At 40.4% G+C, this 25,518-nt stretch overlaps 1 protein-coding gene across 2 annotated transcripts in view; it reads left to right on the top strand.

The window, feature by feature from the left end:
- LOC144320058 (histone-arginine methyltransferase CARM1-like) overlaps positions 1-25,518 on the top strand; it is a 248,903-nt gene that overhangs the window by 134,296 nt on the left and 89,089 nt on the right. For both annotated transcript variants that reach the window (XM_077908451.1, XM_077908452.1), the window contains exons 3-4: positions 12,276-12,382; positions 13,222-13,326. In XM_077908451.1, the coding sequence (XP_077764577.1) occupies positions 12,276-12,382; positions 13,222-13,326 (212 nt within the window). The remainder of the gene's footprint in view (positions 1-12,275; positions 12,383-13,221; positions 13,327-25,518) is intronic.

Below are 25,518 nucleotides of genomic sequence, written 5' to 3'. Positions count from 1 at the left end.
GTGGACCAGCTATATAAATGTGAAAGAGAAAACCAAACAGCACAGAGATTGAGCTAAGAAGGCACGTGCATATCCATGCTTTCAGCCACTTACAGACTCATGTCATTGAGAAAATGATAGTTGTTGCATTTTGCTCTCCCCCAAAAAATGAAGAGAAAATTAATTTTTTGAAAGATAGCACAACTGTGTTGTATTATTGTTAAATCCATGTCTGGATGGGAAGAGAGATAGATCTCAAAAGTTGTATTGTAAAACCAAAAGATGCTCCTTGACATCTGAACTGGTCTTTTTATGTGACTCAAAGTCTCAAGTCTGCCAGGTACAAAGTACCTTCTTTTCTTTGCCTTGTAATAGGAGCAGATGTTCTCAACCGAGGTGAGGGCGTTTCTGTCTCGTTCATTTACAGATAATACATAAAGAGAAGGCCAGAGAGATTTTTTTTTCTGGTCTTCCTATTACACTAAATATTCACTTGACTGAATGAAATACCCCAAACATGATGTTCTCAAAGTATGGGCTGCTGTTGCCATTTTTAAAATGTTATATTGGGTTATATTAATGCTTATCCGGAGTTAGTTGTTTCAGGAATGTAGGGAATATGGCGTAAGCAATCATAAAAAATGTTGATTTAAGTTGTTAAATGTCATTTTAAAAACTATATAAGTCTAATACAATTGGAAAAGTACCTTTATGTCACCTGTTTGGTGTCCACCTGCATTGCTTTGCTTGCTGGGAGGCACACACCAGCCATAAGACCTAATTGAATAATGGCTCTTGCTGCCACATAAGAAAATCAGCCCCTCTGTGAATATATCGTAAATGCTCCAGAGGGTGCATTCTGGCCTCAGTGAACCATTTGTCTGTCTACATGTCTGGTGACCTTTGCATGACTAGGTGGTTTTGTGGAATTCAAAGAGAAAAATATAGTGCAGTTTAAAAAAACAAAACACTTGAAATGACTACAATGTGGAAATATGTAAAATTGTTAGTAAAACCAAAAGCTAAACCAAACCAAAAGCAAGAAAACTCTTAGTAAACCTGGGTCAACTGGCATTGAAACCAGAGGGGGAAAAAAATTGTTGGAATGTAGGGGGAATTCCTGTTCTAATCAAGGCTACCTAAAAAGCAGTTTAAAAAGGGAAGTTACTGTTAAGGAATGGTATTGCGGCCTTTAAGGCCGAGAAGCAGAGTGTCCTGGATGTAGTGGGGACTTAGGTATCCCCTGCATGGACTCCCCCATCTGCCTTTTTTTATGTCATTATCTCTGTTAGCTGCCTCTTCCTCTTGCACTTGACCCCGCACAACCACCTTCCTTGAAACTACAGCATCTTCTGACTGCAATGACTCAATAATTTATTATCCAGATCAGGACTCCTTTTTTCCCCCCAGTTCATTTCATTTTAAAATCCTATTTATATCAATCTGGTATGGTAAGTGTACTCTAATCTCCATCACCCATTTCACCCATCCCCCAGTCCTCCTCCTGTCTGGTAACCATCAATTACTAGAATCCTTTTGAAAGGAAATGGATTTGACAATTTCACTGGGACAGGAAAACGAGGATACAGGATTGCCCCCTCCCTTTGGAGCTTCAGGGCCCAGCCACTTTATTCCGGTGTCCCCACGTCTCTTGTTTCAGGCTGTGTGACCCTTTGTTCAGCAGCTCATTCTTAGCTAACGTGGGATATGGGATCCAGGGGCCTGAACAGAACATCAGGAGCTGTTAGCAGGGCTGGATAGTCTTAGAGAAGGTGGACAGGAAGATGAAGCTGGTGACTGTGGCAGTGTTGGGGACACAACGTGTTATAGGACCCGAAGTGTTGGCTCGGTTTCTCTGTAGTAGGTCTTTCACAGCAGCACTCTGGGCTGGGAAAACAGTCCAGGTTGAGGCTAGCCCAAGCTCAAAGATTTCAGAAGCCAAGCAGCTGAGTGTCTGTTCTCCATGGCTCACCTCTCTCCAGTCTGCCCCCCGAAGCCCACAGATTTTCTCACTTCTCCTTGCCCTGTTTCCCCTTAGCCTGTAATGTTTCTACTTCTGTCTTAGCAGTGAAAAGTTTAGCCTGTCTTTACTCTCCTTGCTTCTGCTAACAGAAGCCCAGTTTTCCTTTGGGTTTAGATGCGGCTGGCTCTAGTCTGGTCAGTTGACACGGACCTCCGGCCAGAACACTTGATTCAGAAATGGGTCTTTGATTTAACAAGACTCAGTGGAACTCAGTCTGGGGCTTTTGTTGGAACAATTTGGAAAGACAGGACTTGCTGAGCTGGTAACAATGTAGATGTGGAGATGCAGGTGGTCATCTTGTTCTGCAAGGGGTCATGCCATCCCCCTGAGCATGAAGCCGAAACAGAGAAAATACGCAGTAAGAAAGAGAAAAAGACAGAAGTAGAAAGAGAGACAGAGACAAAGTTAAGAAATAGAGGTAGAGGTAGAGAGAGAGAATGTGTCTTAAAAATATCATTTGAGCTCCTGGACACAGCCATTCTTAAAAATGGAATTTTAATCCTTGATTTTTTCAGTTTTGTGAGCCATAACGTTTCTATTTCAGTTAAACTTAGTTGGATTTCCACCACTTGCCAACAAAAGAGTTTTCACTGATGTCCTTGCCTTAGAATCTTTTTCTTGCTTGGGCTCAGTCAATTATCCCTCCGTCCAACGCCAACCCCTGTTCCTTCTGCTTACTGGAGACTACATGGTTCTTAGATCGTGGGCTTTCCCTGTTGTGGGTAGAGTGTCAGGGCAAGAGGGCTAGGATCCCACAGGAATGAGGGACTTGGTTCAATATTAAAACAAATGAACAAACGTACCTTCACAACCTATCTTCTTCACTTTTTTTTTAATAATGTTTAGGTCAATGCTGATCATCTCAAGCGTTTAATTGGTTTTTAATCTATGCAGGAAGATTGCTTTGAAATTTGACAAAATGTGTTTTTGCATAAGACTCTTAACATGTAGAAATGTGACAAGTATACAAAATACTCCCCAATTGCCCTCCCCAATGTGCTTTGTACTAACATTTGGTAGGTAAGTGTTATCTGGATTGTGAATTATAACTTTGGTTGCAAATTGCAAAGCTTTGAAAGAAGAGCAAAGCAATAATACATTCAGTTTCTCAGAGTGCATAAGTACCTTTGTTTTAAGAGAGGTTGATTTGGCAATTGCTTTCACTGAATGCTGACAAGTTTTTTGGTTTTTTTTTTTTTTTTTTGAAACAGAAACACTAGAAGGGAGAAACTAGCTTGAAGTTTGGTGAAGCTGTCCATTTTTCTAGCTTTTTCATGTTATGCAATGGAAATATCCAGTGTCTCACAGTGATGCTCTGTTGATTGCTCAATGAATCTACTTTCTATCTAAGTCCTTTTGCTACTTTCCTAAGAAACCCTGCTTGTATGAGACCTAAAAAGAGCTATCCTTATGTTGAACTTTACTCAGCAGCAGAGTCCCCTGCAGGTATACCTGTTTGGGATGTATTCAGAGAGAAGATCTGCATTGCAGCTGTTGGCAGCATATGGGTGCTGCTCAGATGATGCCCTGATGATACAGTTCTGCTTCTGCAGCTCTGACCAGATAGGACGAATCAATGAAATGTATCCTAAATTATTCTAAGCCATTTCCATCCTGAAGGGGAAAGCACCCAGACCATGAGGATAGGGGAAGGAGAATTGAATGGGGGCGAGTGGTCAGCATTGCTGTCTTTTTTGTATTCTGACTTCAGGAAAATAGATCGCTTCCTTATGTGCCCAGTGAAATGAGCTCAATTTGGCAAACTTGAGCTCATGGGCTGAAGGAAATTAAAATAGGCTGTATGTAAATTTGTCAAGATAGCCAAAAGCAGTTCTGCAACCATGTTTAGAGTTCGACATATGATTATTGTTTTGTTTTTTATTTTTAAAAAAATATCTACACCATGATTATCATATTGTCAGTAGTGTGTTTTCTGGTATAATTTTGGGACATGTGGCCAGAACAGCTGATGCAGCCAGGCAGGTATCACCCTTTCCTGCAAAAAAAGATGCTAGTATCTTGGTAAATAAACTGTATGGAAAGTGCTACAGACAGTATCACTTGTAAATAGCAGCTATTTAAGAGAAGCAAGCAAACAAAAACAGATCCCTTCAATCTGGTCCTTTTCGAAGCAGCACCAAAAAGGAAATGGTGTGTCTCTGGAGTCTCTGGATCCACAGAGTATAACTGCATGCTAAAATGGAAGAGTGATAGCTTGTTAAGAAGAAACTGAAATCAAGATTGAGAATCAAAGTGAAATAATTAGAATCCTGACAGTAGCATGGTTAATATCTATACAATAGAGAAATTTACATCTCTGTGGTGAAAAAATGACAAAACATGGCAGTTGAAGCCAGCATGGCTGCAATATCAATTCTACCAAGCCACCATCTTCCCAGTGTGAAGTGTGTCCTTTGAGAGGCATTACTATTTTACCCCTAGGCCCTGCTGTGTCAGAGGGACTAGGCTTGTATTATTGTGTCATCATTGAGGGCATATCCCCATCCTTAAAAACTCTGCCCTCAGCTTCAGACTTCTGGGATATACCCAACTGGGACCTCTATTCCACAGCAGTGGTTCTGACCCCTTTCCCCCCACCCTTTGTACCCTGAGTTGCTGAAGGAGCCAATATGCAAACGTAATGTCCATTTAGACTTTGATTATTTTTTTTAAAAGATTGTATTTATTTATTCATGAGACACACACAGAGAGAGAGAGAGAGGCAGAGACATAGACAGAGGGAGAAGCAGGCTCCCTACAGGGAGCCCAATGCAGGACTTGATCCTGGGATCACGCCCTGAGCCAAAGGCAGCCGCTCAACCAGTGAGCCACCCAGGCGGCCCTAGACTTTGATTATGTTCTAAACAGCAAGCCTTTCTTTTCTTCCTTCAGGAGCGAAGAATGGCATCTTTCAAACAAATGGTGCCTGCAGATCAAAAAGTTCTTTCATATAATAATAATAATAATAATAATAATAATAATAATAATAATAATAAATACCTTTTGCCCAAATGTTCTCCAAAACATAGAATTACCTGCTGGATTTAAAGACTCCCTTCACTCCTCTTATCAAAAGTCCCTCCCCCTAGTTTGGAGAACCAAGGAAGAGAAGGTAGGTTACTCATGTTGCATCTCAGTTTGGATTCAGCAGTGAGCATCACTGTAGATGGGATGTTTGTGTCTCCCCCAAAGCTAGTATTTGAAACCTAATCTTCAAGGTGGTGGTATTTGAAGGCAGGGCCTTAGGATTGTGATTATAAAAGTGACCTCAGAGAGGTCCCTTGGCCCTTCTGCCATGTGAGAATATAGCCAGAAGAGAGTAGTCCGCAACTCAGAAAAGGATCTTACCAGAACCTGACTGTGCTGACACGCTGATCTTGGACTTCCAGCCTCCAGACCTGTGAGGAATGGATTTCTGTTGTTTATAATCACCCAGTCTATGGTACTTTGCTAGAGCAGCCCAAATGGATTAAGACAGTGTCTTCCAGAGTCCTTTTTCCTGGAGACTGAGGGGAGAGAAGAATCAACAATTAAGTTTCTTTTCCTTTTTAAAGTTATTTTTTTAAAAAAAATCTTTATACATCATATGGAAACAGAAACATTTCCTTTATTTGCACACATTTATTTTAACCATTAAAATAAAGGCAAGGGAGGCTGTAAAGAGAACATTCTCCTGGGAGCCATTGTGACAGAAATCACCATAGGCAGGACTTAACTGATGCTGATTCCTGGACTTTCGAAGATGCTCCCTATTTTCTAAATCCCATAAATACATCCTCAACTTGTCAAACAGGAAATTCTGATAAAGTTGTGAGTATAGCATCTAAAATAATATTATAACATTTTTAACAGAAACATAATAGAGGTAATTTATCCGATTACTGTTTACTTTAGAAGACTGTTAATGTATTGTATGGATACTGATGTAACCTAAAACTTTGCTGGAGCTTCTCTTTTACATTTTCTTTTGGAGACAGTTGAGTGACACAAGACTATTCACATTACTTGATAGTCATAATCTTGTTTGTTAACCAAAAGTGATACTTTTCAATGCATCACACATCTTGTTTACTAAATTAGGCACCTATTATTTTGGGGTATATTAAAAGCTCAACTGTCCCCCAAGGTATGAAGATTTGCAACTGTTGGGAATATTCAAAAGACTGTTGAACAAATGAATTTACTGTAGGCTTTGAAAGCCCAAACAGCTTAGATGCCCAGGACTCAAAGAACTCACAGATGGGTGACACAGACCACTGCTGGCAGTCTCTGAGAGCGCAGAGGGAATTGGAGAGGTGCCAGTTCCCTCAGCCTAGAGCTGAGTCAATATTATCTACTATCTTCTTGGGTGTTTTAGTATGCCCAAGAAATTTTATTTTATTTTATTTTATTTTATTTTATTTTATTTTATTTTATTTTATTTTATTTTATTTTATTTATTTTATTTTATTTTATTTTATTATTTTATTTTATTTTATTTTATTTTATTTTATTTTATTTTATTTTATTTTATTTTATTTTATTTTATTTTATTATTTTATCTTATTTTATTTTTTTGGTGAGGCCATTTCAGTTCTCTCAGCAAATTTCAGTTATGCAGTATGTTGTTAAGCAACTATAGTCACCATGTAATACATTAGATCCTCAGACCTTATGCCTCCTATAGCTGAACATTTATATCCCTTTACCGACCTCTCCCTATTCTTTTCTGCACCCCCCGCCCCCAGCCAGAAAACTCTAAGGAACCACTTTTCTACTCTTTCTTTCTATGAATTTGACTTTTTAAAAGAAGATTCCACATGTAAGTGATAACATACTGTATTTGTCTTCATCTGTCTTGTTTCACTTAATTTAATGCCATCAAGTTCTACCCATGTTGTCCCCAATGGCAGAATTTCCTCTGTCTCATGGCTGAATTAATATTTCATTGCAGGAAGTAGATGCATATGACATAATATATATAACAAGATATGTATCTTTATCCATTCATCTGTTGACAGACACTTTGGCTATTTCCATATCTTAGCTATTGTGAATAATGTTGCAGTGAACATGGGAGTGAAGGCATCTCTTGGAGATGATGATTTCACTTCCTTTGGGTATATACCCAGCAATGGGATTGCTGGATCATATAGTAGTTCTATTTTAATTTTTTGAGGAGCATCCATCCTGTTTTCCACAGTGGCTGCACCAATTTACATTCCTTCTAACAGTGCACAAGGGTCCCCTTTTCTCCACATCCTCACTGACACTTGTTATCTTTTGTCTTTTTGATGATAACCACTGTAACAGGTATAAGGTGATGTCTTGTGTTTTTGATTTGCATTTACTTGATGATGAGTGATATGAAGCATGTATCTGTTGGTCATCTGTATGTTTTTGGCAAAATGTCTACTCAGTCCCTTCACCTATTTTTTAACCAGATTGAGTGGAGGTGGCTTTTTTTTTTTTTTTCCTGCTATTGAGTTGTATGAGTTCTTTATATACTTTGGGTATTTACTCCTTATCAGATATATGATTTGCATTTATTTTCTCCCATTCAGTAGCTGCCTTTTCATTTTCTTGATGGTTTCCTTCACAGTGCAGAAGCTTTTTAGTTTGATGTAGTCCCATTTATTTATTTTTCCTGTTGTTACCTTTGTTCTTAGTGTCGAATTAAAAAAAAATCATTGTCAAGATCAATGTTGAGGTGTTTATCCCCATTTTCTTCTAGAAGTTTTATGGTTTCAGATCTTATGTTCAATTCTTTAATCCCTTTTGAGTTGATGTTGTATATGGTGTAAGATAGAGGTTTGGGTACATTCTTCTCCAGTTTTCCCAGCGTCATCTATTAAAGACACTATCCTTTCCCCATAAGATATTCTTGGCATCTTTGTTGTACATTGATTACGTATGTAGGCAAGAGGCTCTCTATCCTGTTCCATTAATCTGTGTGTCTGTTTTTATGACAACACCATACTGTTTTACTTACTGCAACTTTGCAATATAGTTTGAAATCAGAAAGTGTAATGCCTCCGCTTTGTTCTTTTTTCTCAAGATTGCTTTGGCTATTAGGAATTTTGTGGTTCCATACAAACTTCAGGATTATTTTTCTTTTTCTGTGATATGGATGACATTAAATCTGTAGATTGCTTTGGGTATATGGACATTTTAACAATATTAATTCTTCCAAACCATGAACACAAGATATATTTACACTTATTTGTGTCATCTTCAATGTTTTTCATCAATGTCTTAAAGTTTCGAGTACAGATAATTGGTGTCACCTCCTTGATTCAATTTATTTCCAAATATGTCATTCTTTTTGATGCAATATTAAATAGGATTTTGCTTTCTTAATTTCTCTTTCTCGTAGTTCATTGTTGGAGTTTAGGAACACAACTGATTTTTGTGTATTGATACTGTATCTTGCAACTCTATTGAATTCATTGGTTATAACAATTTTTGGTGGGGTCCTTTAGGGTTTTCTATATATAATATCATGTTGTCTGCAAACAGAGACAGTTTTGCTTCTTCCTTTCCAATTTGGATGCCATTTATTTCTTTTTATTGCGATTTGCTATGAGTAGGATTTCAAATACTATGTTGAATAGGAGTGGTGAGAATGGGCATCCTTGTCTTGTTTCCGGTCTTAGAGAAAAGCTTTCAATGTTGTACTATTGAGTATGATGTCAGCTGCAGGATTGTCATATATGACCTTTGTAATATTGAGGTGTGTTCCCTTTATACTTGTTTAACTTGTTTGTTGCAAGTTTTTATCTAACAAAGTTTTAAAATATTTTAGAGTCTGAAAATATTATCTGGTATCTTTTAAAAGAAATAAAATACAAATATAGAAGATTATAGTTTAATAGGGTTGGTACTTTTGACACCCAGTAGAACTTGATAAGCAAATAAGTAGGTTCAAGATTTGAAAGAACATAGTTAAAAACCTTGTTGAAATTAAGATCTACTAAGTCTCTGATGTTGCCTCTGAGAACAAATAAGAGAAGAGCAAAAAGACATTGTAATTATTGAGCTTTGCAGCTTTATGTGTAGTTGACAGACTTCATAGGAAAAGTCTGTCAACTTCATATCACCAGTTTGATGTCAAAAGTGAATTTAGGGGCACCTGACACAGAAAAGCCTAACTATTTGTCATGACAAAGCAAGTTGTAAAACAGTAGAGTACGATACTATTATTATAAGTAATATGGTGGTAGATAAAAACATAACAAAGAAAAATTAGTGGGAGATTTTGTCTCAAAATCCTATTAGTGGTTATATCTAGGAATCATTTATCCTTCCTGACTTTCTCTTCTGCATTTTGAAATTTAATATGATTAAGTTATTTACATATTATTTTTTTAATTAAAAAAATATTGTGGGATCCCTGGGTGGCGCAGCGGCTTGGCGCCTGCCTTTGGCCCAGGGCGCGATCCTGGAGACCCGGGATCGAGTCCCACGTCGGGCTCCCGGTGCATGGAGCCTGCTTCTCCCTCTGCCTGTGTCTCTGCCTCTCTCTCTCTCTCACTGTGTGCCTATCATAAATAAATAAATAAAAAAATTTAAAAAAAAAGATTGTATTAAAAAAATATTTTAAGGGAGCAGAAATACCAATTCATCTATTTATTGCCCGTGTAGGAAAAAGTTGTGAAGAAATAGCACATATTTTAATGTAATGTAGAGTTAGAATACATATTATACAGAGGTTCTACTAAGTGGAGTTCTCAAAAATGTCTTGTCATCAGAATCACCAGGGACACAGCTAAAAATACAAGTGCTGGGCTCTGTCATTCTGGTACAGTAGACCAGGGTAGAGACTCGGGAATCTAACCACAGGGAATTGGCTAACATGGCACATCCATGAAAGTTGAAGCATACATCCATTAACAGTCAGGTGGAGAGACTACTTAATAATGTGAGAAGTTATTCAGAGTATCTTGAATGAAAAGATGTATTTACAAAATAGTGCAACAGAATTTTGCAGAGGAATTTTTGCACGCATGCGCGTGCACTCAAACACTCCAAAACACCATACAATGAAATGTTAATAATTAATAGCTTGCATAAATTGCATACTTTTATTTTCTTCTTTTTAGTTTGTTGCATTTTGCAAATGTTCTATACTTTTTAGGTGTCGGTTTTGCAATTACTTAAAAATCATTGCTTACATCCTCTCCTTTATAAGGGTATAATTGCAAAAGATAAAGAGTCGACAGAAAATTTTATAATGCAGGTAAAGTTTTAGTCAACAAGCCATTCTTATAAAAGAGAGATCCACATGGGGACACTAGCTAGATGGGGGTTTATAATTGGGGTGAGCATTTGACACTGTTCAGCATACACTGTAAATCTAATTTTGACTTATTCCACCATTCCTTTATCCATCTCCAAGTTTCTTTAGAGTACATGGCATTCCCTTGAGTGGAGCTGTGTTAGGTATGTTCACATATTTATTCTCAGACAAGGTATCTTTTCAACCTATCCCCCTGGACATGGGGCAGCCCCAGAGCTTCACAGGGCTGGCTCACAAATTGAAAATAGTTTTACCACATTCATTTCAGATGTGTTTATTGAGTGGCTGCTCTCTTAGTACTATTTGTGAAGACTGAAGCCCTAAACCGTGCCCTAAAATAGTTTGCTATAGATAGATTTTTTTAAAAAGATATTTTCAATAAAATATGAAATATGGTGGTAAGCTGAGAACATGAGATTTGAGCAAAGGCTCTCATCCCTGGCTTACACATGAAAACTAACTCTGGACATGCCTTGGCCTCATCATCAGAACATTGACTAAGCAGGTGTGGGATGAGGGTCCAGCATCCATAGTGTAAAAAGTCTTTCCAGGTGATTCTCATCAAGTGTTGAAGCCCACCATGCCTGTGGGTGTTCCAGAACATAGCAATGAGGAAATGCTGATTGAGTTAAATCTTGGGGGATAAATAGGAGTTTGATGTCAAAAGTGAATTTAGGGGCACCTGAGTGGCTCAGTGGTTGAGGTCATGATCCCGGGGTCCTGGGATCGAGTTTCACATTGGGCTCTCCGCAGGGAGTCTGCTTCCCCTCTGCCTATGTCTCTGCCTCTCTCTGTGTGTCTCTCATGAATAAATAAATAAATAAAACCTTTTAAAAAAGTGAATTTAAAGAGAAGAGATACGGTTTCAAGTCAAGAAACCAGGCCAGGACCAGGTTGATGTGGGCATTTGTAAGCACTTTAGCATGGCAGAAGTGTGGAGGACGCAGTGCACAAGGAGAAGGTGTGCAGGGTAGCATGCAAGGCCAGACACATGTGAGGGGCTGGAGCTTGTGGTGAACTGAGTGTGTGTGGGCATCAGGAATCCAGCACGGGCTGTAAAGGAGAGACCTGGTCATATCACCAGTGGTGGAAAGGGAGAAGGTCACAGGCGATAAGGACCACTGGGCGGGATGTAAGAGACATTTCTTTTTTTTTTTTTCTTTTTTTTCTTTTCAAGATTTTATTTATTTATTCATGAGAGACACAGAAAGAGGCAGAGACATAGGCAAAGGGAGAAGCAGGCTTCCCGCGGGGAGCCCGATGCGGGACTCAATCCCAGGACCCCGGGATCATGTCCTGAGTCAAAGGCAGATGTTCAACCACTGAGCCACCCAGGTGTCCCGTAAGAGACATTTCTAAGGCTGAAGTCACAAAACTTGACCACTTTGTGCTGTGTTATCTATTAGTAATAATACTTTGGGGATTTTCTGAGCCTTCATCTATTTATTTCTTTTCCTCAAATTATAGAAAGCATTTCCTTATATCCACATATCTTCAGTTATTTTATTTTTTCTCTCTACACCTGGAGTATACTAAATGTAAAAAACACCCTGTTGTGACAATAGAGTGAGATTATATATACACACATATGTATATATATTCATTATATATGTTTTTATATTCACATATATTTTTTCATTATCATCAACAATCACATTCCCCAGAGCATGTACTGAGAATAAGCCTGTAAGCTTTATGAACACAGGACCCGGAGAATTCCCTGAGCCCAGCCTCTGCGTGTCCCACTTGGCTCTCTCCCGTGACACTGATGAACACAAGTATGCCTGACGAGTCGAAGGCTGTCACATCTCAGAGTGGCTCCTGCTTCCACCTTGCCATTCCTATCGTGTGTGCGTCCGGGGATCAACGTGCCCTTTGAATCTTCTAATATTTTCTCAGACTTTTGTACAGAGTGCAGTGCTGAGTTCTGTGGTTGCAGTGCTGAGTACTGTGGTTCCCTCAGTGTAGAAACGGATCTGCTTTTTATCCTTGCAGATCTCAGCTCCTTTTCAAATACCTTGAAAAGATGCCGGAATGAGAAAAAGGAATTGTCGGTGTTCAACCAGCGGACAGAAGAGGCATCTGCCGTGCAGTACTTCCAGGTCAGGAAAGTTGCCCTGGCGGACAGGAGTGGGTTCCAGGTGCCGCACACCTGTGGACACCCCTGTGGACACACCTGGGCAGGCTGGTGGTCGGGGAGGATGCCGTGGGCATGGCCCTGCCACTACTCATGGCGTGGTCCCCTGAGTGGTGGCACAGCCCAGGTTGGAATCCTCACCACCTTCACTTCTCAAGTTGTCAGGATGTGGGCAAGTTGCTGTACTTCCTGGCCTCACTTTTGTTGTCTGGGGATGAAAATTCATCTATTTTTTTTAATGATTTAATTTGATGAGAGGATGTATATGAATTCAGTGTGGTGCCTATAACAGCAAACCCCATCAAATGGTGGCAGTTAGGATGTCGGTATTTGTGACTCAGTGATCATGGATTTGTATGCACCATATCACTCAGCTGGCTTGCCTGATAAGAATGACCATCGTCACCACCTGCCCTACGCCTGCCCTCTCTCAAGACTTCTGTCCAAGTCCTGCATTTCTCTCCCGACTCAGGACTCATTAGAGACGTCCCTTTTGTCTCTGGCCTCTTTCTCTCTCTTGTGCCTATTATTCTTCTTTGTGTTCTCTCATAGCCTTTGCTTTGAGAACCCTGGGCACCTACCTGGGCAATATCTAGGCCTGAATCTGTGAATGGAGCAGCCTTTGGAAGTCTGAGATTGACTTATAGTTCTAGACCTTACAAATAGGGCAAATATGGATAGGTTACTGCATCTTTCTGAGCTTCGGCTTGCCTGTGTGTTAGGCTCAGCCTACCTTGACTAGATGGTCATGAAATGATGCCTCGTGGGTTGTTTACTCTCCCCATCCTTCTCTTTTCCTTACAGTTTTATGGCTGCATTTCCCAGCAGCAGAACATGATGCAAGATTTCGTGAGGACAGCCACGTACCACAGAGCCATCCTCCAGAACCACATTGACTTTAGAGACAAGGTAATGCTGGCAGCATGTTATTAATCTCAAACCATTTAAGAAACCTTGTCAAAAACTAGAATAAAGATTAGGCTTTGATAGAATTACCATATGACCCAAAAATTCCACTCCTGATCATATACGCCAAAGAATTGAAAGCGGGTACTCAAGTGACTATTTGTATGTGAATGTTTATAGCAGCACTATTCACGATTTCCAGAACATAGAAAGAACCCAAAATGCCCATCAACTGATGACTGGATAAACAAAATGTGGTCTATCCATACAATAGGATGTTGATGGTGTCTTTCAGATTTATCTTATCCATAAAAATAACACAGTGCTGGTACATGCTTCAACATGGATGAACCTCAAAAATGCGCCAAGTGAAAGAAGTCACAAAAGCTCATGCATATGACTCCACGTGCCCGAAACATTCAGAATAGGCAAGTCCATTGAAAGGAAGCAGACTCATGGTGGCCGGGGACAGAGGGAGAGAGAAATGGGGAGTGGTGCTTAATGGGTACAGGGTTTCCTTTTAGGGTGATAGAAAGGTCTTGAAACTTGATAATAGGTAACAGTTACATAACATAGTGAAAGTGCCAATTGACCCTGAATTTTACAATGTAAAATGAGTCATGGTTAATTTTATGTTATGTGAATTTTGCCTCAATGAGGAAATTAAGCTCTGAGTGCCAGGAAGGCAAGGGACTGAATATGTTATGTCTCGGAGTACTGAATGGGTCAGGACCTCTGTTGCTGCATAATGAATGGTTCTTAGGGAGTCTCTTTGCTTCAGCTTTTTTCATGGACTCCACAAGAGCCGGCACTGATTTCCTTCACAAAATGGATCTGAATGATGAGTGACTGCTAACACATTATACAAGTGTCGCCCATTATTCTCCCGCCTGTTAAATTAGCCAGTGTGCAAAATACCATGTGGCTCATCGCAGAGACATGAGGACTGGTCAGTGGACTCCTGGGATTTGTTTTATGTTTTCTCCCTAACTAGCTGCGGGATCTTAGGCAAGACTCTAAACCTCTCTGGGTCTCACAGTCTCTTCTACTGCCATAGCGATAGTAGACCATGCCTTCTATTTGAGGCATTAATTCCCCCAGAAGGGTATGGTGGTGGAAGATTGAAATAATGGTCCTAAAGATTCATGGTTCCCTGTGTCCACACCCATTTGCAAAGTCTTAATAGCTTTTCTTTCATCAAGAGAAGTGTTGTGTTTTTTTGTTTTGTTTTGTTTTGTTTTGCCTTTATCTCTGTGCTCTCCTTCTGGTATGCTTTCCCCAAAACACTATGACAGAGGTTAACACTGTATGGATTTCAGAGCCTAGAGCTTAAGGGACCTTGTGGCTCTGGACCTCATCCTCTTGGAACCCTGTACCACATCATGAAGAAGCCCAGTCTAGCCTCCTAGATGTTGAAAGGTCACATTAAAGAGACCTGACATGCCAGTCAACAGCCAGCACCAACTGCACTCCTATGCATGGGGCCATCTTGGACAGCCAGTCCAGCCACCCCTCCAGCTGAATGTAGAAACATGAATGTATCTAGGCAAGACTAGCAGAGAAGCTGCCCAACCCTCCCATGGAAGTGAGAGAAACTACAAATTGGTCCAGTTTAAGCCCCTAAATTTTAATGTGGCTTGTTATGCAGCAGTAGTTAATTAAAACAGAGAGAAAACTGTATGAAAAAGTAGTGATAAATGGTCACCCAGCTAGAAGTTGATTTGCCCCTGGCTTTCTTTCCTCTGTCATCTTCATTCTGCTCTTGAGCCCAGCAGAGGTGGTATTTTTGTTGTTGTTGTTTTTGGTTATTCTATTTTTCTTTTTTCTTTTTTTGGTTATTGTATTTTTCAATTCCAAAATTTCCATCTGGCTCCTGTTTATGTCATCTGTTTTTTACCTGAGACTATTTTACCCATTGGTCTCAGCAGTGTTCGTGATTGCTGGTTGGAGCTTTTTTATCATAGTTTTTGTCAGATAATTCTAACATCTGTGTTATTGCTGTTTAGTCAATTGTCCTTTCCAAGGGAATTAAAGTTTTCCTGATTCTTCATATGGCAAGGAATTTTGGATTGTATCCTGTGCATTTTGAATATTATGAGATTCTAGGTCTTATTTAATGCCTAGGGAGAACACTGATATATTTCTTTTAGTTTTCATTCAAGCTTGGTTAGGTTCTGGCTACGAGTTTAATGCTCACTAGTTGACCTTCTGAGAGCTCTGGTTCTCATGTCAGTTCAGTTTTCCAAAGTCTTTGGCAGTGCTGTTTGGGTCTGCATGTGTGTGTTACCCTGTGGTCAGTCTGGTGCCTGGCAGACTTCTCAAAGTACTGATATGCTTGCTAATTAAGGTTGGATTCATGCATATACAGATTGACAGTGAGCCCAGGAATTTATTTTAAAAACAGAAAACTTGATGGAGTTGCCTTTCCAAGGTCCTTCCTCCTCCATGATTTCCCTGGTACTTTCTGATTCTCTGGGACCACTTCTTAGTCTCTGGGCACAAAGCTCACTCTGTCATGTACTTCCATGACTTTGCCCACACTGGCCAAGCAGAGAGGGGACAAAGAAAGAAAAAAGGCAGTGGGGGGTGGCCTCAGCCTTTGGAAATAACCACACCACTGAATGAAGAGGTAGGTTCCCCTCCCTTGTCATTTTGACTCCTGTAGACTGATGCTGTCACTACTACTAGATTACTGGAGGCTAGAAGACTCGAAGAGAAGAAAGGGAAGGAAAAGAAAGGAGGGAGAGGAGAAGGAAGAGGGAAAGGAAAAAAAAAAGGAGGAAGGGAAAACCAGAGTATTTCCATATTTGAGATTATAGTTTCCTTTCTTGATGCCAGAGCCAGAGCTAAGTGTCTTCAGGAGCTCTCTTGTCTGCATCCGGGTACCCATTTCTGGTGTGTTGAGTTCAGACCATGGGTGGGGTAGAGGATTTGGTTTGGTTGAATTTTGACTTTGGGTCTTCCCCAGTCCACCTGCTACTATATACTTTTCAGAGTCTTCAAGTACCTGTTCCATGCATTGAGTTCAGGTTTCACAGCTGTGCTTGGTGGGAGAGGAAGGGTGAGGTGGACTCTCTGACTTTCCCAGGACCAGATCTGGGGACTCTGGAGAGTGAGGGTGATGGTAGGAAGCAAAGATAAGATAAGAAATGGTTGTATTTGGCCACAGAGTCTCCTCTGTCTTGTCATATGTCTTGATGTGTCTGGGACCTTTGCCTTGCCAGTGGGGCCTGCCTGGTTAGCAGATAGGAAGTAAACATTCCTAACAAGAAGGACCTCATTATGGCAGGTGGGCAGGATTGGGATAGAGGAGGGAAACGCTTGTTTCTTTTGACACTTTACCTGGTATTCAGGATTGTGGGTGATCAGTCTTACTGACCAAAGGTAGATATTTTTTGCTAATTAAAAAACAAAAACAAAAAACAGGTGTCTGGGTGGCTCAGTCGGTTAAGCGTCTGCCTTCAGCTTGGGTCATGGTCTCAGGGTCCTGGGATCGAGTCCTGCATTGGACTCCCTGCTCAGCAGGGAGCTTGCCTTTCCCTTTCCCTCTGTCTGCCCCTACCCCTGCTTGTGCACATTGCTCGCTTGCTTGCTCTCTCTCTGCCAAATAAGTAAGTAAAATATTTTTAAAATAATAAAAATAATACAAATTTTAAAAAACAAAATCAAAAAACCCTCCAAACTATTGATCAGTTCTTCGTGGTTTGAAAATGTTTCCTGGAGGTAATACTTTGGTTTAGGGAAACTTCTCTCCCTCTAAAGTTGCTTAGTTTCCACATATAATCTATTTTCTATTATCTACCATAAGTTTTCTATATTTCTATAATCTGTTTTTAATTCTGAGGTTAGAGCTTCTAAAGACCAGTCTCCAAACTACCAATCATATGAATAAGTTGCATTATAAGCTTTCACAGAATTTCACATGCATTATGTCACTTGACCATTTCCTTTGTATATCTTTTCATCTATAAAAATGAAGCTATTGGACTGGGTCATCTTTAAGGTCACTCACAGCTATAACCTCATTTGATTTTGTGAATAATCCTTTTCCTGCCAACCTGAAATGGCCTTGCCTGCCAATGAAATAAAATAGGCTTCTATCTGTTGGGGTTTATGAAGGTGATAATTAATCACATGGTTGATAATTAATTATATCTCTTTCCCCCTCTGAGTTCTGAACCAATTTAGAAATAGACACAGATGTCAGGTAGAAATAATAGCAGCTTTATGGTTGTTAATGCTGATTGGAGAACAGGGATTGGACCTGTAGCCAAATAAGGCTTCCTGTTCCCCCCCACACACAACTTTTCCACCCACTTCTATGCTGAACAACCAGTCTGCCTAGATGCACCCAGAGCCTGCCCGGCCTGCTCCCCTGTAGGGAACTCAAGAGTGCATGCTTGAGCAGGGGGTGAGCAGGCTGCCCCCCACCTCAGCAGTGGGCTGCGCATGCTCAGTCCTGTTTCCCAGCATCACCAGGCACATGGGTCACTCTTACTCTGAAGGAAAAAGAAGAAGGTTGGTACACTTTTTTCTGATGGTACATATCCCCTTCCCTCTGAAAACAGAAATAACTAACTATCCCAGTTGTAATGTCTCAAGAATCCCCTCATTCCTAGTCAGTCTAGAATGGTCTCTCACCCCAACTCTGAATCTACCAAATCCACCATGAATCCAAAATCTTTTTAGATTCTTTTTTGTTTGCTTTATCATTCTGAAGACCAGTCTGGAATAAACCCTGGGATTCCATGGAGGATGCTACCTTTTCATTAAACCCTTATATTCTTTCTTGGTGAAATTACCTAAAAGGGCATGGGGTTTAGAATGATCAGTACCAATGGCTGTTATTTGTTGAGGAACATAGCATATGCAGGCACCATGCCAAGAGCTTTCCATATACTGTTTCTGTCTTAGTTCAGGCTGCTACAGCAAACTACATAGACTGGGTGGTTTAAATAAACGTTTATTTTTCATAATTCTGGAGGATGGGAAGTCCAAGAGCAGTGTGTCGGCAGAGCCGGTGTCTGCTGAGGAATCATTTCCTGGCTTATAGATAGTGGCTTTCCTGCTACATCCTCACATGTCCCAGAAGGAGAAGAAGCAAACCCTTTCAGGTCTCTTCTTATAACGCCACTCGTCACCATCATGAGGGCTCCGCACTTGTCACCTCATTACTTCCCAAAGCCCATCTTCAACTACCATCACGTTGAACTTTCCAAATGGTGGGGGAGTAGGAGACCTTAGTTTTGTCTGGTTCCAGGGATTCAGCGAGATAGCTGTCAAATCATTCTAACCTGTGAACTCAACCAGAGATCTAAGAAAAGGATAGCTGCAACTCTACAAATAGAAAAGTGACCACTTTTTGCAAGGTAGGAGGCGACAGAGAAGTGAATTCCAGGCGATTTACGGGGAAGATAAACTGCAAGGGGATGGAGCCTCCTGCACCTGGCTTCCAGAAAGTGATAAAGCAGCAGAGCCCCAAAGCAGAACTTTGGGAGGTCTGCTCCAGTAAGGGACCGCTTGGCTGAAAGGTGCTCAGACACCAAAGCAAGGTGGAAACCTAGGTGGGACAGTGTGGTCTCAGGATCCTTGGGGTTGCGGGAAGACCGGGGGTGCCTGATGCGGCAGAGTTCCCAGGCATCGGAGCGGGGAAGCCGGCTGCAGTCAGTGAGCCCAGGAGCGGGTGCTCAGCTCGGGGTGGCCATAAACCGCCAACCATGGCACCACCCGGTGACTGTTCTCTGAGCAGGGGCCTGGCAAGAGGCGGAACCCACCAGACTCCCCCCATTCTGCAAAAGGAGCAGAATGCACCTGCACACCGCAGGAGTCTGCAGGGTTTGGGGACTCAAAGTGGGGTCCTGTGTCTGAAATAGAAATGCCGGGTCACAGGCTGGGTGAACACGGAGGGCAGGAGATGCTGGAGACAGCAGTGGGCCTGCCCTTCCCTGAGGGCGAACTGAGGAGTGGGGGGCGCGCTCTTGCACTCCAGGGCTGGAGACTGGGAGGCCCCCATTTTCACCCTCAGCCTCCAAGGCTGCTCAGAAAGCGTCCAGGGAACAAAAGCCACCCAGAACAATCTGATGCAGCGTCTTCAGCCACCCCGCCCCACAAGGGCAGCGCAGGTCTGCCCTGGCAGAGACACCCGGGAATCAGTGCACCCTCGTCCTCAGGTCAGCAAGGACATCCCGCCGAGACCGGGACCGATGACACAACCGCGAAACCCCAGCCCTAGGGGAAAATGGCATATGGAATGCATGGGCTTTTTCTCATGATTCTTCAGTCTTTCAAGTTTAATTTTCTTTCTCTTTCCTTTTCAACCAATTTCTTATTTTATCAACTTTTTAAAGTCTTTTTTTTTATTTTTAATTTTACACTTACATTTTATCCTTTCATTGTATTTCATTTTACTTGTATATTTCATTTACTTGTGTGTGTGTGTGTGTGTGTGTGTGTGTGTGTATATATGATTTCTTTACAATTTTGGGGTGCAGTTTCTTCCAACAAACAGGCTCAAATACACCCGGAATCTACTATATGTCTCTCTTCTGTTTACCTGTCAGATTATATTTTCTCTCTTCTTTTCAAAGTCTTTTTAAATTTTCGTCTTTATGGTTTCATTCTATCCTTTCACTGTATTTAATTTTGCTTTTGTATATATATGTTTTTCTTTCTTTACAATTTTGGGATGTAGTCTCTTCTAACAAGCCGATCAAAATACACCCAGGATATAGTGTATTGCTGTTCTGTTCACCTGTCTGTTTACATTGTTTCTTTTTTGTTTTGTCTTTTAATTTACATTCTGTCTTCTCATTGTATTTATTTATGTACATATATAAATTTTTCTTTCCTTACAATTTTGGGACCTAGTTTTGTAGGAAACAGATCAGAATACACACAGGATCCAGTATATTGCTCTGTTCTGTTCACCTGTCTGATTATATTCTCTCTCTTTCTCTCTTTTTTTTTATTTTATTTTTTCAGTTTTGGGTCTCTACTGATTTGTTTAGTGTATATTTCTCTGAGGTCATTGTTCCCATTTCAGTATTTTGTTCTCTCATTCATCTGTTCTTCTCTGGACAGAATGCCAGGATGGAAAAACTCACCTCAGGCAGTATTGACTGCCAGGGACCTAGTCAGTATGGATATAAGTAAGATGTCAGAGCTAGAGTTCAGAATAACAATGATATACATACTAGCTTTCTGGAGAAATAAAAGAATAAAAATCTAATAAAGTCAAAATGGAAAAGGCTATTAATGGGATGCAATAAAAAATGGAGTTTCTAACTGCTAGGATAAATGAGGCAGAAGAGAGAATTCATGATACAGAAAACAAAATGTTAGAGAATAAAGAAGCTAAGAAAAAGATAAACAACTACTAGAACATGAGAGGAGATTTCAAGAGGTAAGTGATACCATACAATGAAATGATATGAGAATAATTGGGATCCCAGAAGAAAAGGAAATAGGGGGCAGAGGGTGTATTGGAACAAATTACAGCTGAGAACTTCTCTAATCTGGGAAAGAAAACAGGCAGTTAAGTCCAAGAGGCACAGAGAACCCCTCTCAAAATCAATAAAAATAGGTCAACATCTCAGCATGTAACAGTGAAGCTTACAAATCTCAGAGACAGAGAAAATCCTGAAAGCAGCTCAGAACAAGAGATCCTTAACCTACCAGGGTAGAAACATTAGACTGAGAGCAGACCTGTCCACAGACACCTGACAAGCCGGAAAAGACTGGCATGATATATTCAGTGTGCGAAATGAAAAAAATATGTGGCCAAGAATATTTTATCCAGCAAGGCTTTTATTCAAAATAGAAGGAGAGACAAAAAGCTTCTAGGACAAACAGAAACTAAAAAAATCTGTGATCACTAAACCAGCCTGGCAAGAAATATTAAAGGGAATCCCTTAAGCAAGAGAGAACCCAAAAGTAACAAAGACCAGAAAGGAACAGAGACAATATACAGAAACAGTTACTTTACAGGTAATACAATGGCAGTAAATTCATACCTTTCAATAGTTAAAATGGGCTACATGCCCTAGTCAAAAGACATAGGGTATCAGATTGGATAAAAAAGCAACATCCATTGATATGCTGTCTGCTAAAGACTCATTTTAGACCCAAAGATACCTCCAAATTGAAAGTGAGGGGGTGGAAAACCATTTATCATGCTAGTGGACATCAAAAGAAATCTGGGGTAGCCAACCTTATGTCAGACAAATTAGATTTTAAACCAAAGACTATAATAAGAGGTAAGGAAGGACACTATAACATAATTACAGAGTCCATCCAACAAGAAGATCTAACAATTTTATTTATGCCTCTGAGGAGGAGGCAATTATATAAACCAGTTAATAACAGAATTAAAGAAACACATCAGTAATAATACAATAATAGTAGGGGACTTAAACACCCCACTCACTGCAATGCACAGATCATCTAAGCAGATCAACAAGGAAACAAGGGCTTTGAATGACACACTGAACCAGATAGACTTCACAGATATATTCAAAGCATTCCATCCTAAAGCAACAGAATAAACATTCTTCTCGAGTGCACATGATACATTCTCCAGAGTATATCACATTATGGGTCACAAATCAGGTCTCAACTGGTACCAAGAGATTAAGATCATTCCCTGCATATTTTCAGACCACAATGCTTTTAAACTGGAATTCAATCACAAGAGGAAATTTGGAAATAATTCAAATGCATGGATGTTAAAGAGCATCCTATTACAGAATGAATGGGTCAACCAGGAAATTAAAAAAAATTTTTAAATCCATAGAAACAAATGAAAATGAAAGCAAGCTGTCCAAAACCTTTAGGATGCAGCAAAGGTAGTCCTATGAGGGAAGTATATAGCAGTACAAGCCTTTCTAAAGAAACAAGAAAGGTCTCAAATACACAATCCAGTCTTACATTTAAAGGAGCTGGAGAAAGAACAGCAAATAAAGCCTAAACCCGGCATGAAAAGAAAATTAATAAAAGATTAGGGCAGAAATCAGTGAAATAGAAACCAAAAGAACAGTACAACATATCAACGAAACTAGGAGCTGGTTCTTTGAAAACATTAATAAGATCGATAAACCCCTGGCCAGACTTATCAAAAAGAAAAGAGAAAGGGCACAATTAAATAAAATCATGAATGAAAGAGGAGAGATCACAACCAACACCAAATAAATACAATGATAAGAACATATTATGAACTACTATATACCAACAAATTAGGCAATCTGGAAGAAATGGATGCCAGTTATATAAACCAGTTAATAACAGATGTGTAAACTACCAAAACTGAAACAGGAAGATGGAAAACCTGAACAGACCCATAATGAGTAAGGAAATTGAAGCAGTAATCAAAAATCTCCTGACAGACAAGAGTCCAGGACCAGATAGCTTCCCAGGGGAATTCTACCAAATATTTAAAGAAGAATTAATCCCTGATGAACACGGATGCCAAAACTCTCACCAAGTTACTAGCCAGTAGGATCCGACAGTATATTATAAGGATTATTCACCACAACCAAATGAGATTTATCCCTGGGCTGCAAGAGTGGTTCAACATCTGCAGATCAATCAATGTAATATACATTACATTAATAAAGGACAAGAACCATTTGATCCTCTCAATAGATAGAGAAAAGGCATTTGGCAAAGTATAACATCCCTTCTTGATTAAAACTCTTCACAGTGTAGGGATAGAGGGAACATACCTCAATATAATAAAAACCATATACAGAAGCCCACAGCAAATATCATCTCCCACTGCCTGTCTCTCTCTCTCTCACACACACACACTCTCTCTCTCTCTCTCTCTTTCTCTCTTGAATAAATAAATAAAACCTTAACAAAAGAAATGGGCAGAAGAGATGAACAGACATTTCTCCAAAGAAGATATAAAAATGTCCGACAGACACATTAAAAAAAATGCTTCACATCACTTGTCATCAGGGAAATACAAATCAAAATCACAATGAAATATCACCTCACACTGGTCAGAATGGCTAAAATTAACAACACAGAAAACAACAGATGTTAGTGAGGATGCAGACAAAGGGGCACCCTCCTTACACTGTTGGTAAGAATGCAAGGCTGTGCTGCTTCTCTGGAAAACGATATGAAAATTCCTCAAAAACTTGAAAATAAGCTACCCTATGACCCAGCAATTTCACTACTGGGTATTTACTCTAAAGATATAAATGTCGTGTTCCAAAAGGGCACCTGCACCCCAATGTTCACAGCACCAATGTCCACAATAGCCAGACTATGGAAGGAGCCCAGATGTCCATCAGCAGATGAATGGATAAAGAAAATGTGGTATATATATACAATGGGATATTATTCATCCATCAAAAAAAATGAAATCCTGACTTTTGCAATGACTTGGTTGGAACTAGAAGGTATTCTGATAAGTGTAATAAGTCAGAGAAAGACAAATATCATATGATCTCACTCATATGTGGAATGAGTGAGAAAAAAAACAGAGAATGATAGGGAAAGGGAGGGAAAAATAAGACAATATCAGAGAGGGAGGCAAACCCTAAGAGACTCTTAATCATAGGAAACAAACTGAGGGTTGCTGGAGGGGAGGAGATTGGGGATGGGGTAACTGGAGGGCACATGATATAATGAGCACTGGTGTTATCTAAGACTGATGAGGGATGCTGGGTGGCTTAGTGGTTGAGCATCTGCCTTTGGTTCAGGTCATGATCCCAGGATCCTAGGATCAAGTCACGCAACAAGATCCCTGTGAGGAGCCTGCTTCTCTCTCTGCCTAGGTCTCTACCTCTCTCTGTGTGTCTCTTATGAATTATATAAATAAAATCTTTAAAAAAAGAAAAAGAGGGCAGCCCAGGTGGCTCAGCAGTTTAGCGCAGGCTTCGGCCCAGGGCGTGATCCTAGAGACTCAAGATTGAGTCCCACGTCGGGCTCCCTGCATGGAGCCTGCTTCTCCCTCTGCCTGTGTCTCTGCCTGCCTCTCTCTCTCTCTCTCTCTGTCTCTCATGAATAAATAAATAAAATCTTAAAAAAAAGAGATGAATCACTGACCTCTACTTCTGAAACAAATAAAACACTATATGTTAATTAATTGAATTAAAGAAAAAAACAAACACCATCACAGTGGGGGTTAGAGTTTCAACATTTGAATTTTAGGGAGACACAGATATTCAGTCTATAGCAGCTTCCTTTGATCTTCATAATAGTGTTGAGATGAATGCTAACGTCACTGCCATTTTATTTTATTTTTTAAAAATTTCATTTTTTATATGAAAGAGAGAGAGAGAGCATGAGCAGGGGTAGAGGCAGAAGCAGACTCCCCACTGAGCAGGGAACCAGATGCAGGACTAGATCCCAGGACCCCTGAAATCATGACCTGAGCCAAAGGCAGACGCTTAACCAGCTGAGCTCCCCAGGTGTCCCTTATTGCCATTTTAGAGATTTTTAAAAACTGAGGCCTGAGGATGCTGTTAATTCATCTTATTTTATACAACTAGTAAATGAAAAGACCAGGATTAAAACCCAGTGAGTCTTACTTTAGAGTCCTCCGTGCCCCACTCCCCACCCTATAACCCCTAAAAGGTACTACTGAAATTGCCAAGGGAGAATTTTGTTTCCTTGGGCTTAAGGATGGTGTGGAAATATTTGGTCACTTAGATAAGCCCATTCCCCATCCAAGTATGAGGCAGCAAGGCACACTGGTTATGGTCGAGTCCCAGAGCCGGAAAGCCGGGTTCGAACTACAGCCTGGCCACTCAGCATGCACCTGCCATAAGCCTGTTCGTCTTGAGATCTTGGGCAAGCTGTCTACTGGCTCTGGGCTTTAACGGCCTTATCTGTTAGAGTAGTGACTACTTTTTAGAGCCCTTGCAAGGTTAAGAGGTTACATTGCATATGGAGTGCTCAGTGACCCAGGCTAGGAACTCAGTACCTCATAGCAAGTATGATGGTTGTCCCTGATGGTGTTGGGGTTGGTGATGTAGTTTCTACCTCTGCTATCATTTTAAATCTTTCAAATCTTTATTTTTTTTCACTCTACCTCCTCCGTGCAGTTTTAACGAAAACCCTTTCTTGGCCAGAGCACTGCTGGCTGAGAGCTCCACTTGGAACCCATCCAGGAAACTGACCCTGTTGGAACTCACCCCATTCCCCTCCTCAGAATTTCTGTTAATTGCTATCTGGCTATTTTTA

Source organism: Canis aureus, chromosome 1 (genome assembly GCF_053574225.1).
Source record: "Canis aureus isolate CA01 chromosome 1, VMU_Caureus_v.1.0, whole genome shotgun sequence".
In the NCBI taxonomy this organism is placed as follows: Eukaryota; Metazoa; Chordata; class Mammalia; order Carnivora; family Canidae; genus Canis; species Canis aureus.
Note: the sequence above shows the minus strand (reverse complement) of the source record. Positions and strands in the feature narration are given on the sequence as shown.